The sequence below is a fragment of the Pseudorca crassidens genome, chromosome 5, assembly GCF_039906515.1.
Source record: "Pseudorca crassidens isolate mPseCra1 chromosome 5, mPseCra1.hap1, whole genome shotgun sequence".
Lineage (NCBI taxonomy): Eukaryota > Metazoa > Chordata > Mammalia > Artiodactyla > Delphinidae > Pseudorca > Pseudorca crassidens.
The window spans coordinates 43734694-43751267 of record NC_090300.1 but is presented as its reverse complement, the minus strand read 5'-3'; the positions used below and the strand labels follow the sequence as shown (position 1 = coordinate 43751267).

The window sequence follows — 16574 nt, the reverse complement described above, 5'->3', positions numbered from 1 at the left end:
ATGGCTAAATGCAAGATTTATTGCAATTTGGTTTGAATTTTAGAGGAAAGAAACAAAAATGTTGGTAAAATATTTTAACTAAATGTATTTCTAAGGGGCTCAATTCACAGTGCTGGATTAACATTTCTAGGCTGCTTCTGCTTCTCTGTCATACTTATCCAACCAAGAACTAGCTAGTTCTAGGCTTTCCAAATTGATTTTATTTCTTTCTATGAATTACTGTTAAGGGGAACCTCTTTTTGAAAGATAGTTGAAACAGAAGGTGGGTTTCCCTCACACAGATTTATGAAGGTTGCTTACAAAATGAAGAGCCTCCTGTTCCATCCTAGACCTCTCAATCCTTAATGGTGGCATCTAAGTTGGAAGTACAAGAAAAGCTACATTGAAGCTGAGTAAATCCCAACTCAGCACTAAAAACTAAAGCAAACAAAAACTAATTATTAAAATAATTAATAATGGTGGTCCCTTTGATGAGCGATGTAGGTGAAATTCCTTTAAACTGCTCCCAAGGGAAGCCCATTTAACTATATATAGGGTTTTGTTATAGATATGGGAAGAAGAGTTTTTCTCTTGGATTTAATCAGTTATCTTAAGATTAATAACTATAAGAAATAATATTTTAAAACTTTTCTAGAGAATATAAACAAGGTAAAAAAATGACTAACCTTGGAATTCAAATATATGGATATTATTACATTTAAAAAATCTTTTAAGGTGCAACCAGATATCTAAAGAACTTCTGTGTTTCTCAGCAAGGGGTCTGTCTTACTGGTGAGCATGGAGACTCAGGGAAAGTAAGGGGCATATTAGAGAAATGTAAATGGGGTAAGGTTTATACTTCAGACAGTCTGAATGCCCATAGTAGTAGTAGTTTTCAAGCACCATACTTAGTTTATAGAATATACTTAGATATCAAATAATTTAGATGCTAGAGTATATAATTTTAAAACAAACAGTTTATGGATCAAGAACCATGTTACATATTTGATAATCATTATATTTAACCCTCGGTTACTCTAAAAAGTAGGAATTATTAGCTCTATTTTATGAATTTGGAAACTGAGGCTTGGAAAGAGGTTGAGAGGTTTTCTCGAGATCATCAATCATGTTAGGAAGTGTGAAAGTTAAGATTCAAACTCAGATCTCCTTGAGTCCAAAGCCCATGCTCTTTCCGCTATATTAAGCAGGCTTTAGATCAATTTCCTTACTCACTGCCAATTTTACTAGTTACTGGAAGAACTCTTAGTATCTTGGAGGAGAGGAATGGAATTAAAAATAAATTTACTATATTAATAATTAATACCAAATGGGAAAAAGTTGTTTAGAAGAAAACCTAGTGTATTAACATAGAGGAATAAATATTTCCACAGAAAGAAAATGCTAGGTTATCTTAAGTGTGTGCAGTGAGAACTGGGAAGTCAAGGTGAACTCCAGAAAACAAATACTATGCAAGTAAACTTCAAAACAAATTACAATTCTTTTAGGACTTCTTATTAAGTATGAGTAAGATATTTAATAAAATGGGCAACTATATTTGTGAATGTCCATTTCACAGCTCCTTTTTTTCAGGAGTTGTGGTGGCAAACTACAAAATATTCAAATGAAATCAGCAAAATAACAGGGCAAGGACCGTGGATTAACCAAGGCTGTCTAGTGCATCCTGGCATCCTGCACATGCTCAATTCATGTCCCCATAATGAATTATTTTAAAATACATATGGTAATTGAAAAGGTGTCCCTCTCACTAATAACAAAAGAAATGCTAATGGAACAACAAAAGGTCAATTTTTACCTATCAGGTCATTAAACATGAAAAAGTCTGATAAGACTTGGTGTTAACCAGGGTGTGAGAGACAGACATCTCCCTGCATTTCGAGGTGGAATTTGAATCGATACAATATTTTGGGTGAATGACTTTGGGAACAGGTATGAAAATAAACAATATTAACCTTTAACAACTCCATTTTGAAAATTTTATCTAAGGTGATAATAATGGATATTCACAAACATGTATGCAACACCTCCAAACTTACAACTACTAAAATATCTATCAGAGAAAAAAAATTATGATACATTCATCAGTAGAATACTATACAGTCATTAATATATCTACAGATATAGAGTATTTCTGAATAAGTGATAGCTATACCATGTCTTCATTAGATGTATGATATTGAAGAATACATGTATTTCACAGTAGACAGCTTTTTCCAACTAAAGGAACACAAATTCCAAAAAGCAGCCCTGACAATGATTGAAAGAATACATGAAATATTCAACAGAAATAAAATGCCAATCAAAGCTCCTTTTATTAGAGTTGAGTAAGTGATACTCATATGGGCAAAGAGTGTAAATATATGTTACTATTTGGGTAATAATTTTATTGTTAAAGTTCTTTTCTAACTTTTCTCTAGCAATGTCAATTCAAAAAGTAGATGTATACATTTGAAAAGAAAACTGTGTACGTTCATGAAATGTGTATTATTGTTATAGAACTGTATGTTGACATCTTATACTTTGCCTTCTTGGTGAATTTTAAAATAAAAATGGCATCAGATACATTTTCACAGTTTTTTTTTTAACAAGTTAAACTTGAACTGATTCTCACTGATTCATTCTCTCAATAACATGCTGATACACTCTCACCTTACTTCAACTATTAGAAGAAGAAGCACTTACATTTAAGTAAAATCCATTAATAAAGCATCCCTTTAGTTGGAATCTAAAGGCTTATTCATAATGCCTTGATGAAAACTTACCTTTTTGACTTCTTTACTTGATCTGAATGTTTGCTGAACAAAAGAATCACTTTCAATGGCTTCAATTTCTTTGACTCTTTTTACTTGTTCTACCAGGGTGGCTTGGTCTAAAAAAGAGGGTATTATGTCAGTGTATTCTGGTTTGTCAGCTTGTTATCAACACTATACCTAAGCAATGTTCTTTCTATGAAGTAATTTTATGACTTATGAAATTTAACTGGATGGAAAAAAAAAAGACATTATGGTTAAGTTATAATAGAAACTTTTTGCCCCCCCTGGAGACCCACAAAGATAACATTCCTATCCACTAAGACTCTCACCTAAAACCTAAAACATTGCCGAGAAGGTACTGCTAAAATGATCCAAGCTAATCTGTGCTAATCTGGAAGGAGGACTTTACATTTTTTTTCCAATTTTACTATGGAAATACATAAAAGGAAAAAGGAATAAGAGCACAATGAATCCATCTGCACCCATCACTCAGCTTCTGTAATCATTAATTTTCTGTTATTCTTATTTAATCTATCCATGCCCACTTCAATTTTGGGGGGTGGACCTGGAGTATTTAAAAGTAAATCCCAGACATAATGCCATGTTACCCCTAAATATTTTTTTAGGCATCTCAGATAAGGGCTTAAAAAAACAAAACAAACTAGCAACATAACTACAATACCATCTTTAAACCCAACGTTATCAGTAATAATTCCTTAATATCATCTTATATAATCCATGTTTAATTTTCACTGATTGTCCAAGTGCTTTTTTTACAGTTGGTTTGTCTGAAAGAGGATCCAAACAAGGTCCACACATTACACTTAGTCGACAAGTATCTTAAATTCCTTTTCATCACATAGGGTCCACCATCCCTTCCTTTCATTGTCATTTATTTATTGAAGAAAATGGATCATTTTAGCCTTTACAATTTTCTACATTCTGGATTTTGCTGATTTTATTCTTATGGTGTCATTTAACATGTTCTTCTGTCCTTCATACTTTGTGTAAACCAGCAGTTAGATCTAGACAGGGATAAGATTCAGGTTCAATTTCTTTTGGTAAAGAATACATCACAGGTGGTGCTATGTAATTCCTATTACATCATATCAGGATGTGCTTCTCCCACTTCTAATGATGTTAAGATTGATCAGTGTGTCCCAGGTGATGTCAGCCTGACCCTAGTTCTCCACCAACCTTTCACTTCATGGTTTTAGCAGACAATGTTTGTTGCTTAGCTCCATTATTTTATTAGACATTGCAAAATGGTCATTTTTTTCTAATTCTATTATTTGTCCTGCATTTATTAGCTGTGATTCGAAGAACTTCCTTCATCGACTACTTTGTAACTGTGAAATACAGTCTAGAGGAAAAGGCAGAATAAATATTTCTTTCCCTTAATTTATCAATTTTGGTCCAAAGATGACCATTATGAGCTCATGAATATTTATATATGTAATGTACTTCAGTCCATCATAGTCATTTTCATATTTTGATTCTACCTTTGGGTAGTGGGAGCCTCTTCATGTTGGTCCCTGCATCCTTTTGATATGATCTCTTTTGTTAAAGTGTGATAAGATGTCCCAGGTTCATCCTGTACAGTTCCTGTCTCAGACTTGAAATCAGCCATTTCTCCAAAGGGCCTGGATTCCTTTTAGTGGGGAATGATACTTAAAGACAGTAACCTGAGCAGTAGGGGTGTTTGTTGTTACTGGATTATCACCGCTTCTCAGCTTTTTCAGTGGTTGGGGTAGGAAATACATACTTTTAGAAAAGAAAATCGAATGTGAGTTATATTTGTATATCTTTTCTCTTATTCTAAGAATATTAGGCCTTAATGATGTGATCAAAAGTACTTAGCTGTTTTTCCTAATATGTGAGTTGAATATATATTAGTTTCAAAATCATAAGACAAATATTACTATTAACAAGATGAATTAATAGTTTAAAATTTCTTTATGGCTCTTTTTGATCTTAGGATTTATTCCACTGATGAATTGTCAAAACACTATACTCTAAAGTCACTTGAAATGATTCTCCATGTGATTATGCTACCAACTTGATATATAGTTAGGTTCATTTGTTTCAGTTTTTTTTTTTAAATCTTGTTTTGCTCTACTGTTTTCATAATTAATATTTGTTTTTTAATTGCATAAAACACTTACATGCTTTCAAAGTCAAAATTAAAACAACATCATTCAGAGAAGTCTAGGTTTCCTTTCCTATCCCATTCCCCCAATCCATAGGTAATCATTTTTCATTAGCTTTTGATTTTTATCTTTCCATTGCTTATTTCTGAAAATATAAGTATACATATTCTCTTCTTTCTTACACAAAATTAGCATACTATACATTCCTATGTATATTACTTCTCTCACTTTTAACACTATGTTTTCCAGTATAGAGACTTCCTCATTTTATGCTACAGCTATACAGTAACCTATTTTATGGTTTTATGATAGTTTTTCCTACCAATGCCCTGTTGATGGTCATCTGAGTTGTTTCCAGTCCTTTGTTTTTACAGTTAGTGCTTTAATAAATAGCCACAGGCATGTATCATTTCATACTTTTGTATTTTTTTCTCACATGCTAGCTGGGCAAGAAAAATGCAACATTATGGTTCACAACCTTACTGTTTAAACTCTTGGTCTAAGCTGAAACGAACACACACCTGAATTAGGAGCCACTGAATACTCAGCTAAGGCATCTAAAAATGCCAGGGTTTTAGCCTGTATGAATAATAACTGAATTTATTAAAAAAAAACTGTAATAACTGGTTTAACAAGGTAGAGTTATTTGCATCAAAGTAATTTTTACATACTAAGTTGAAAAGGTTAAATGATATAGACAGTATGAAATCTGGTCTAACACATTCAATAAAAATTAACATTTTATGAAAAATCTCTGCTTCAATTTTTGGCCAATCACAAATTATAAGCATATAGTCTTATGCAAGTTCCAGTTTATTTAAGAGAAAGACAGTGCTTCTGAGATGTGTCCCTGACAGCTGTAACCAGTCTTTTCTCAGGTGAGAAATCCTGCATGGAATGTTTGGAAGTAACAGCTGTCACAGCCAACACTCACATCTTTGGAAGAATATATTTTCCTATATAAAAAGCAAACACTGTCAGAGTGTCATGGAAGAGCAAATAGTTCCACATGCTTTAGAATAAAAGCTCCTTTTAATTATGCAATGTACTAACTGAGCATGTGAAATGAGAGAAGACTCTTTGCCCAGCTAACTTATTAACATGTGCCGTACCAGAGGATAATATTTTTACTAGTTACATGTATAATGGCATTAATATAGCAGAGAAAAATCATAATGGATACCATTCCAAGTGATTCAACTTTAACTGGTCAACATGAAAACACATTTGTTTGTGTAGGTGTTAGTTTCACAATTATTTCACAATCATTAGTTCCCAACCAAAAACAATATTTCTGACTTCAGGATGATTTCTCATATGTATCAACTGTTTGACCCCTCGGATTTTTTCTCTAACATATTCCCTCATTTGGATTTACAAAGCACATCATTAGTATTAAATGTCAGAGGTGAGCTCACAAACAGTACTTGATGTCTAAAGCTTGCAGTGTTTGTAGCTTTAAATATGGGCATACAACCAGCTCCTAATACAAATAAAAGTGTTATCACAGAAGCTGGCCAAAGGGCCAGTATATGTAACAAAATAGCACTGGAGAAACTGTAAAGGAAGGAAGGAGAAAGATTAGAGGAAAAACAGAACATTATGTTTGTGTTTCTTTAAAGATCACTTCAGGACTAACAAAGTGACAGGGCAGATAGGGGAAAGCCTGTCTGCTTGACTTACAATATGAAAATAAACCAAAATAGCTTTTACCTTTCAATGTGGGAACCATTTTACTGGTGATATTTAAATTAAAGAATGTGATATTTAAATTAAAGAGTAAGAGAGTGATATACAAATTAAATTTCTTTAACATCTTTATTGGAGTATAATTGCTTTACAATGCTGTGTTAATTTCTGCTGTATAACAAAGTGAATCAGCTATATGTATACATATATCCCCATATCCCCTCCCTCTTGCGTCTCCCTCCCACCCTCCCTATCCCACCCCTCTAGGTGGTCACAAAGCACCGAATTGATCTCCTTGTGCTATGTGGCCGCTTCCCACTAGCTAACTATTTTACATTTGGTAGTGTATATATGTCAATGCTACTCTTTCACTTCGTCCCAGCTTACCCTTCCCCCTCCCCGTGTCCTCAAGTCCATTCTCTATGTCTGTGTCTTTATTCCTGTCCTGCCCCTAGGTTCATCAGAACCATTTTTCTTTTTTTTAGATTCCATATATGTATGTTAGCATGTGGTATTTGTTTTTCTCTTTCTGACTTACTTCACTCTGTATGACAGACTCTAGGTCTATCCACCTCACTACAAATAACTCAATTTCATTTCTTTTCATGGCTGAGTAATATTTCATTGAATATATGTGCCACATCTTTATCCATTCATTTGTCAATGGACACTTAGGTTGCTTCCATGTCCTGGCTACTGTAAATAGTGCTGCAATGAACACTGTAGTACATGTCTCTTTTTGAATTATGGTTTTCTCAGGGTATATGCCCAGTAGTGGGATTGCTGGGTCATATGGTAGTTCTATTTTTAGTTTTTTAAGGATCCTCCATACTGTTCTCCAGAGTGGCTGTATCAATTTACATTCCCACCAACAGTGCAAGAGGGTTCCCTTTTCTCCACACCCTCTCCAGCATTTATTGCTTGTAGATTATAAATTAAAATTTGAAAGGTGCATGGGAGATTTCATTTTTAGTCTTATAAATAGCTCAGCTCCATGCTGTCTGAAAACAGGCATAAAAAATGTTTTAAACTGCTTCATACACAAAATTCTAAGATCAATGTCCACAAATCTATGTCTTAAGTATAACCCTGTCATTTTGGGAAGCAGAATAAAACACATCAATAATATATAGTAAATTGTTTTATTTTTATTTTTAAAAATATTTATTATTTGTTTGTTTGTTTGGCTGCGCCTGGTCTTCGTTGTGGCACGCAGGATCTTCATTGCCGCGTACAGGATCTTCATTGTGGCATGCGGGATCTTTTAGTTGTGGCAGGCAGGCTCTTAGTTGCGTCATGCGGGATCTAGTTCCCTGACCAGGGATTGAACCCAGGCCCTCTGCATTGGGAGCGCAGAGTCTTAACCACCACTGGACCACCAGGGAAGTCCCTATAGTAAACTGTTTTACATTCAGGCTCTTAAGTTTAACATGCCAATTTGTCATTTAAAAATTCTGCACCAATTTTAAGACTGGGAAGAATGTGAATTAAAACTAGTTATTGTTTATATATATATATATATATATTTTAAACATTTATTTATTTATTTGGTTGCGTCTGGTCTTATTTGTGGCAGGCAGACTTCTTAGTTGGGGCTTGCTGGCTCCTTAGTTGTGGCATGTGGGCTCCTCAGTTGTGGTATGTGAACTCTTAGTTGCGGCATGCATGTGGGATCTAGTTCCCTGACCAGGGATCAAACCAGGCCCCCTGCATTGGGAGCGCAGAGTCTTAACCACTGTGCCAACAGGGAAGTCCCCTAGTTATTGTTTATACGCTTGGCATGAATGCCTAGCATACAAAGTATCCTGTATTCATCAGCCATGAGGTTAAAAATGAAAACAAGTGATAAAGTTACTGGGAGAATAAAAATTACAGGATGTTTCTGGGGCTTCCCTGGTGGTGCAGTGGTTAGGAATCCGCCTGCTAGTGCAGGGCACACGGGTTCGAGACCTGGTCTAGGAGGATCCCACATGCCGTGGAGCAACTAAGCCCGTGCACCACAACTACTGAGCCTGTGCTCGAGAGCCACAACTACTGAAGCCCGCACACCTGGAGCCCATGCTCCGCAAAAGGGGAAGACACCACAATGAGAAGCCCATGCACCACAATGAGAAGCCCATGCACTGCAACGAAGAGTGGCCCCTGCTCACCGCAACTAGGGAAAGCCCATGCGCAGCCAAAATTAAATAAATTAATTTTTAAAAAAATTACAGTATGTTTCTAAACATTAACATGGTAAACATGAAGTAAACATATCTATTTGCACTTGATGCTTTTTGATAAACACATTATTGGTAAACAAAATGACTTCCATAGGTTGCTTGCAAGATGTCCGTAGAATATTTCATATTTCATAATAAAAGAGAAAATAATGGAGTCAGAATGCTAAGTCACTACAGACTAAAAAAGTCAATAACTCACTGCATGGATAATTATTTTGTTCTTTTTGTGATTAAAAATTAAAATCAAATATTTTATTAGTTACTGTTGATGTTATAAAAATTAGGTTCACCTGCTACTTTGAGTTATATTTGACAATTTCACATGACACATCTACAGAATTTTCTGTGTTATAAAAAGGTACACAAATTTAAGATAAGATAGATAAAGATGACAAGGTCCAGTATAAACCTTTTATTTGAAAAGGCAAAATTTAAATATGTACACCATTTGCAGATTACCAACAAGCCAACCTCTCTAAACTGGCAGCAATGCTAGGCAGAGAACAGCAGATGGCACTATTACCCAAAATGTAATGGGCTAAGCGACATGAGTTTCATGAAAGGTACCTTACACATTAAAATCTCATCTCCAAATGACTACTTTTGAATATTAATAATTTATGAATTTCCCCAAAGTTAAAATGCATTTTATATTACAAAGAGTTTGGGTTGGTTGGTTTCATAGTTATTGAGTTACTTATGCTACTTTTCTCTCCCAAGGGGAAAAAAAATTTATATACTAATACTACTGCTACAAATACATGAATAATACAAGAGAAGATCTTATTTTCAGTTTAAATGGATTCAAATTTTAGTCAAGAATGGAAATATCTGCAAAATTTCCTTTTATGGTACAATATAGACACTGAAAAAGTCTTTGAAAAATAAAGCACTTTCAAGTGCTTTGCAAGAACAAAAGAAAAAAGCAAACAATAACAAACTGGCTATTCAATAAATAAGTAAATGGAGATGGCTGTTCAATAAAATCTGTAGACAAATAAAACATACCATAAAGCTCACTTGGAATTCTAAAGTTAAAGCAACTCCTCATGAACACAAATTTTAATGAAATATAGCCACTGCTTTCCCTTCAAAACAGTTCAAAACAGTGTATTTTAAATAAGTTTCTTTCATTAAAACATATAAAACATATATTAGAAAGCCATCCAACCGTAACATTTTAAGGTTGTTCATAAATCTCATATCCCTGGGCACCAATTTCCAGAACTGATATCCAGAAATAACGTGAAAGATGAGAAAACTTCTTAAGTAGAATGTGGCTTGTCTATCAGCCTTCTGGAAGCTTATGATACAGTACCAAGTTATATATGTCAGTGAGGCTCCTGGAGTGTCTCTAATAACAACCCCCCTTGGATGGGGTCCAAGACAGACTCATAACAAACTGCTTTCCATGTCAAATTAAGTAATAAGAATAAATTTAATGTGACTGAACCAGTGAAGAATTTCTGATAAACATTTTAATAAGTGCAAGTGAATTGAGCATCAGACTAGGTTTTATGAAAAACAAAATCCATACTGAAAATCCACACAAATTCCACCTCATTTAGTTCCTCTCACCTAGAATGCTCTTACCTTTTCTGAATCCTCCCTGTCACTTCCCTTGCCACCTCTGAGAAAAGGGGCCTCTTCTATAATTCATTTGGCTCTCAGCATATGTTAACTCCCACTGATATTAATTTCTTCATGAGCAAAAGCTTCATTTCCCCAGGCAGAGGGGACATACCCTTCTGTGTCAACTCCAGGAGTTAGTATAGCATACTCTATTATTTAGTAAGCAGTCAATAAACATTTGTTGAAAACTTAAAAATTAAGGGGCATTAAAATAACCATTAAAAAAACATTATGGGGGAGAAATGTCAAATTATAAAAGGTTTTGTAACTTTAAGAAATTAAATGTCTCTAAGTGGTTAGTTTTAACAGCTCTGGGTTCAGACTATCTGGATTGAACAGTCTCTTCTACTTAGTAGCTTTGTGACCTTGGGCAAGTGCATTGTGGTGGTCTCAGTTCTCTCCTCTGTGGCATGGGGATAATAGATGAAACATCATAGGATGGTTGAGAGGTTGCCTCCCTCCTTTCTTCCTTCCCTTTCTCTCTCCTTTCCTACTTCCAAATATTTGAGCACACTCAGGCATTGTTCTGCATACCAGGGTTTAGAGACAAGAGTTTCTTTCTTCCCTCATGGAGCTTATGTTTCAATGGAAGAAGCGAATAATAAACATGTAAATAAACAATATAATATCAAGGAAAATAGAGCAGGGTAGAGGGCTACAAAGGAGAAAGGGGGGCTATCTCAGATGGGGTAACCAGGAAAGAACTCCTGACGTGGTGATTTCAGCAGAAAGAAGAATCAGGTGAAGGAACAAGTCATGAAAATCTGGGAGATGACACTTGTGTTCAGCACAGGGCTGAGGAAGCATTAAGAACACTTAGTAACTGAGAGCTATTACTAGTAACAGGACTAGAGGGCTGATTTAGTAATTGTACTGAGACACGGAAGTTGGCTAAAAAGTTGGTATATAAACCTCAATTTCTGGCCATATAGAATCCTAATGGATGCCTACAACCACACACTCCCTAAAATGGTAGTCATGTGGTAGAAATCATGTTTTAAAACAGACGTATATTTGATCATCAATATCTGGGATGCCTTTCTAGTGAGGAAGCTCATAGAGGCTAATTTTTCTTTTAAATGGTTGTTAAAAAGGCCAGATGAGCTGTTATGGTAGCAGAAGCGGTAATCACGGCAGTAACAGAATCTTACATTTATGGCACTGAGTGCTAAGCACTTCACATGGATTACCTCTTTTAACTGTCATAACCATAAGAGATAGTACTATTATTATTTTCATTGTACAGATGAGAAACTGAGGCTAAGTAACTTGGCCAAGGTCACTGGGCTAGTTGGTGGAAGAAATGGGATCCAATCCCTGAATTGTGATCCAGTCATTATTTCCTAGTCAAATAAATTCTTTACCCACTCCTGCCAAGAAACATGTATTTTTCTTCCTTTTTACCCATTTACTAGAATAATAAATGTTCTTGGTATTGTTCTTATTCTGCATTTTAATGCTTATACATTCAGTAAAATACAACGTGGCTTTATTTCTGGAGGAGATGCCATATATATTGTCTTGGTTTTCTGGCGTTACCTTGAGCTAGATTACAGATGTATATTTTTGGAATCTTTCATACTCGATTAAATTTTTAAAGAATTATATATGTCACATTCTGAAAACCTTTATTAATGAATAAAAGAAATAAAGTTTTTAGAAAACCTATCATTCTTTCATTTAAGCCTGAAGACAACCTGAATGGTAAATTACTACTTTAGAGCTGTTCTTATTTATTGTGCATCAATTGTTGCTACAAAAAACTAGAATGGTTTCTGAGAATTTGGCTAAACAAACAACCACTATGCAGACGAACTACATAGACTATTGCCTTATGCTTCTCTCAAATGTAATAAACATGGGTAGTCAAATCCACTTTCAATAGTGGTAAGTAATAATTCCAACAAAGCTAAAGATACTGGAAGTTTTCTTATTTTAATAGGATAGAAGAAAGGAATATAATTTGAAGTATACTGGATTAACAGAGAATACAGACTCTGAAGTTGCTATCTGTTATCCATTTTAATTCCAGAATTCTTATTGACTCTTTAATTAAAATTCTGTAGATGGAAGAGTTGTATATTTCTAAGGAACTTGAAGTGAATGCTGTCTGCCAGCCATCTCCAAACACCCCATAACCACACACAACTCGCCTGTCAGGAGAGCTAATGCAGACATCGCAGGGCACACCACATTTGTCACTGTGGCTAATATCAGAGACACGCAGCTCTTTTTTCTTAGCACACAAAAGCAAGATATGTAATTCAATGCTCAATTTACCCTTGTCTCACAGGAGATTTTTCCCCGCTAATTGATAGAAATTAAGCCATTAATCAAGCCACTAGCCATCATTCAAACCAGAGAAGATGAATACAAACTTTCATCATAACCACCTTCCCCATTTTAGTGTTCATTAGCATTAATTTTTAATGCAATTATGCTATTCTTTTACGCTGAGCTCATAAATTACTGCTCTTTTGTTGCTGGCTGGCCTTGTAAAATCCAAACTAATGCTTTGTACTCTGATCTTAAAGGCAATTACTAGGTTCTTCTATCTTTTATATCTTTGCATCCCCAATAACATATATATATATGTGTGTGTGTGTGTATACACATATATATACATACATACATATATATATGTATATAACGAACATCCATGAACACCCAAATGCTATGCCTGTTTTTTTTTTAATGTCTCTATATAAAATCTGTGTGAACATATAAATGTAAAATGTACCTAAAGTAAATAAATACACACACATACCACATACATTACAAAATATAGACGTTAATATAAAAATAAGATCTCATATTCATTCTGTATTTTGGGTTTAATATAAAGATATTCTTACAGTTTCTCATGATTAAAAAGTACTGCATCATTGTAGTAAAGTAATGTTTTTATAACAAATTAGAGAAAATAAGAATATTAATAGTGACTAATATACACACTTGTAAGGGTCAAAAAACTACTAAAAACAGAAAGAATATCTACAAAATATCAAAATCCCTTAGTTCTTTATCTAGGGTTACTGTTTTATGTTTAAATCCTTATTTTAAAAAACTTGTGTTGAAACCTGAAAATTAATGAGACGAAAATGAAGAGTAATGGAAGATCAGAAGAACCATTTACCCAAAAGTGTGTTTATAAGTGCATATAATAACTCCATAGTCTTTTATTTTGCAAAGTGAATGCATCAGTTTATCAGAGGATGACAGTAAAATAAGACAAATTTTCCACAAATGAATACTGAAGCCAGAGACAGTGTATCCACTCAGTCCTCCATCCGAGAGAAAGTGGAAAGATATACCCTCCTATAGTCCCCCAAAAGCATTGGTTATGCTCACTCCTAGGTGCAGAGGAGCTAAAAAAAAAATCTGCAACTCTCTTCTTTGTATAACCCCAGTAATGCTTTTGCCTTTGTTCTCAAGTTGTTAACGTTCTGGTCACCCACTACCTAGAGAAAGGGTGCATATGTGGCATAAAGATTAATGAAATAAAACTTACTGGGAAGAACGGGAGAAAATATTTGCAAACAAAGCAACTGACAAAGGATTAATCCCCAAAATATACAAGCAGCACATGCAGCTCAATATCAAAAAAACAAATAATCCAATCCAAAAATGGGCAGAGACCTAAATAGACATTTCTCCAAAGAAGATATACAGATTGCCAACAAACACATGAAAGGATGCTCAACATCACTAATCATTAGAGAAATGCAAATCAAAACTACAATGAGGTGTCACCTCACACCAGTCAGAATGGCCATCATCAAAAAATCTACAAACAATAAATGCTGGAGAGGGTGTGGAGAAAAGGGGACCCTCTTGCGTTGTGGGTGGGAATGTAAATTGATACAGCCACTATGGAGAGCAGTATGGAGGTTCCTTAAAAAACTAAAAATAGAACTACCATACGACCCAGCAATCCCACTCCTGGGCATATACCCTGAGAAAACCATAATTCAAAAACAGTCATGTACCACAATGTTCACTGCAGCTCTATTTACAATAGCCAGGGCATGGAAGCAACCTAAGTGTCCACTGACAGATGAATGGATAAAGAAGATGTGGCACATATATACAATGGAATATTACTCAGCCATAAAAAGAAACGAAATTGAGTTATTTGTAGTGAGGTGGATGGACCTAGAGTCTGTCATACAGAGTGAAGTTAAGTCAGAAAGAGAAAAACAAATACCGTATGCTAACACATATATGTAGAATCTAAAAATAAAAAGAAAAAATGGTTCTGAAGAACCTAGGGGCAGGACAGGAATAAAGATGCAGATGTACAGAATGAACCTGAGGACACCGGGAGGGGGAAGGGCAAGCTGGGACAAAGTGAGAGCGTGGCATGGACATATATACACTACCAAATGTAAAACAGATAGCTAGTGGGAAGCAGCCACATAGCACAGGGAGATCAGTTCGGTGCTTTGTGACCACCTAGAGGGGTGGGATAGGGAGGGTGGGAGGGAGATGCAAGAGGGAGGAGATATGGGGATACATGTATATATATAGCTGATTCACTTTGTTACAAAGCAGAAACTAACACACCATTATAAAGCAATTATACTCCAATAGAGATGTTAAAAATAAATAAATAAAAATAAAATATAAATTTTATATATACACACAAATACATACACACATAAACACTTCCAGGCCTGCTTGAATTCACTTAATAATCACAAAATGGATATCATAATATCAGCACTAAAAATAAACCTTTGAAAATGAAACCACTGCAAATCCACAATTAATTTAAAACATTTCAAGAAGAGTTTTTACAGGCTGACTCAGGGCTTGATCCTGGCAGCCAGATGGATATAGGAGGTCAATAATCCAGAAGCAATGAGACAGTGATTAGCCAGACAGTAAAACAAGTACCCGGAAGCAATTACTGTCTAACACATCAGAAAGCCATTTTACTGAAATAGGCAGAAAATGGATTTAAAAGATAAATTTCAATGTCTCCCTGCTGTCTTTCTAAAAATTTTGTTTAGTAAACACATTCGTAAAGCCAGTTACTACCTTAAATGATAATTACTCACGGCAAAAAGTCTTTGTTCAGAAGTGATGACTGACTGGAAGGTTCCTTGTAAAACAAGTTTACTTGTTCCTTCATATGCTGACTGCGAGGGAGAATATATTTATTTCTCTGTGACTGTCCAGTCAGAGATACTGCAAAGCTTTAAGCTCTAAGAGAATCGGATCTGGTCCAAAAGGTTATCAACCATACTGAAATTTTGCTATAAAGTAGCAATGTGCCAAAGAGCGTGAATGATGTTTGAAAGTCTAACAAGAAAAGTGTTGGGGTCATACTAAGCATTCACAAAAACTCTAGCAGGTATTTGTTGAATGATGAGCTGAACACAGGTTACTATTGCTAAAGAATGTGGCATTCCTTTATTGGGGAGGGAAGCTCCTTGAAGACTCCCTCTCTCGCTTTGGAAAATGGTAGATACTTATTTATTGCTCTCAAGAATTTCTACAGAGTACTTAAAAGCTAGCTGTTTTTTTTTTTTTTCCTTTGCGGTACGCGGGCCTCTCACTGTTGTGGCCTCTCCCGTTGTGGAGCACAGGCTCCGGACGCGCAGGCCCAGCGCCCATGGCTCACGGGCCTAGCCGCTCCGCAGCATGTGGGATCTTCCCGGACTTGGGCACGAACCCGTGTCCCCTGCATCCACTGCGCCACCAGGGAAGCCCCATAAAAGCTAGCTTTTCATTGTCCTGGAAACTACTAAGTGATGACCTTTATAGGAGCAGAATTCTATTTCTATTTCTTTTCTGACCCATTACTCAACAGAGGTGACAACTCCCTTATTCTTGAAACTTTTTTATTTGGGTTCCATGACACCTTACACTCAAGGTTTTCTTTCTCCCCACTGGTCACAATTCCTCATTTTCCTATACAGGCCCCTCTAAATGTTAGGGTGCCCCAGTGCTCAGACTGGGCCCATTTTTCTTCTCTATCTTTTTTTCTCTCTCTAGGTGACCCATAGCTCTAAATACCATCTATATGCTTATGACCCTCAAATTTTTAGGTCCTAACATCATTACCAAACTCCAGACCTTGATTTTTCTCTCTTACCCCCTAAATTTAAACTATCCCTTTCCAT

General features: G+C 35.4%; 1 protein-coding gene across 1 annotated transcript in view; it reads right to left on the bottom strand.

The window, feature by feature from the left end:
* RSRC1 (arginine and serine rich coiled-coil 1) overlaps window positions 1–16574 on the bottom strand; it is a 451481-nt gene that overhangs the window by 4560 nt on the left and 430347 nt on the right. Inside the window, exon 9 of the mRNA XM_067737138.1 lies at window positions 2760–2866. Within this exon, the coding sequence (XP_067593239.1) occupies window positions 2760–2866 (107 nt within the window). The remainder of the gene's footprint in view (window positions 1–2759; window positions 2867–16574) is intronic.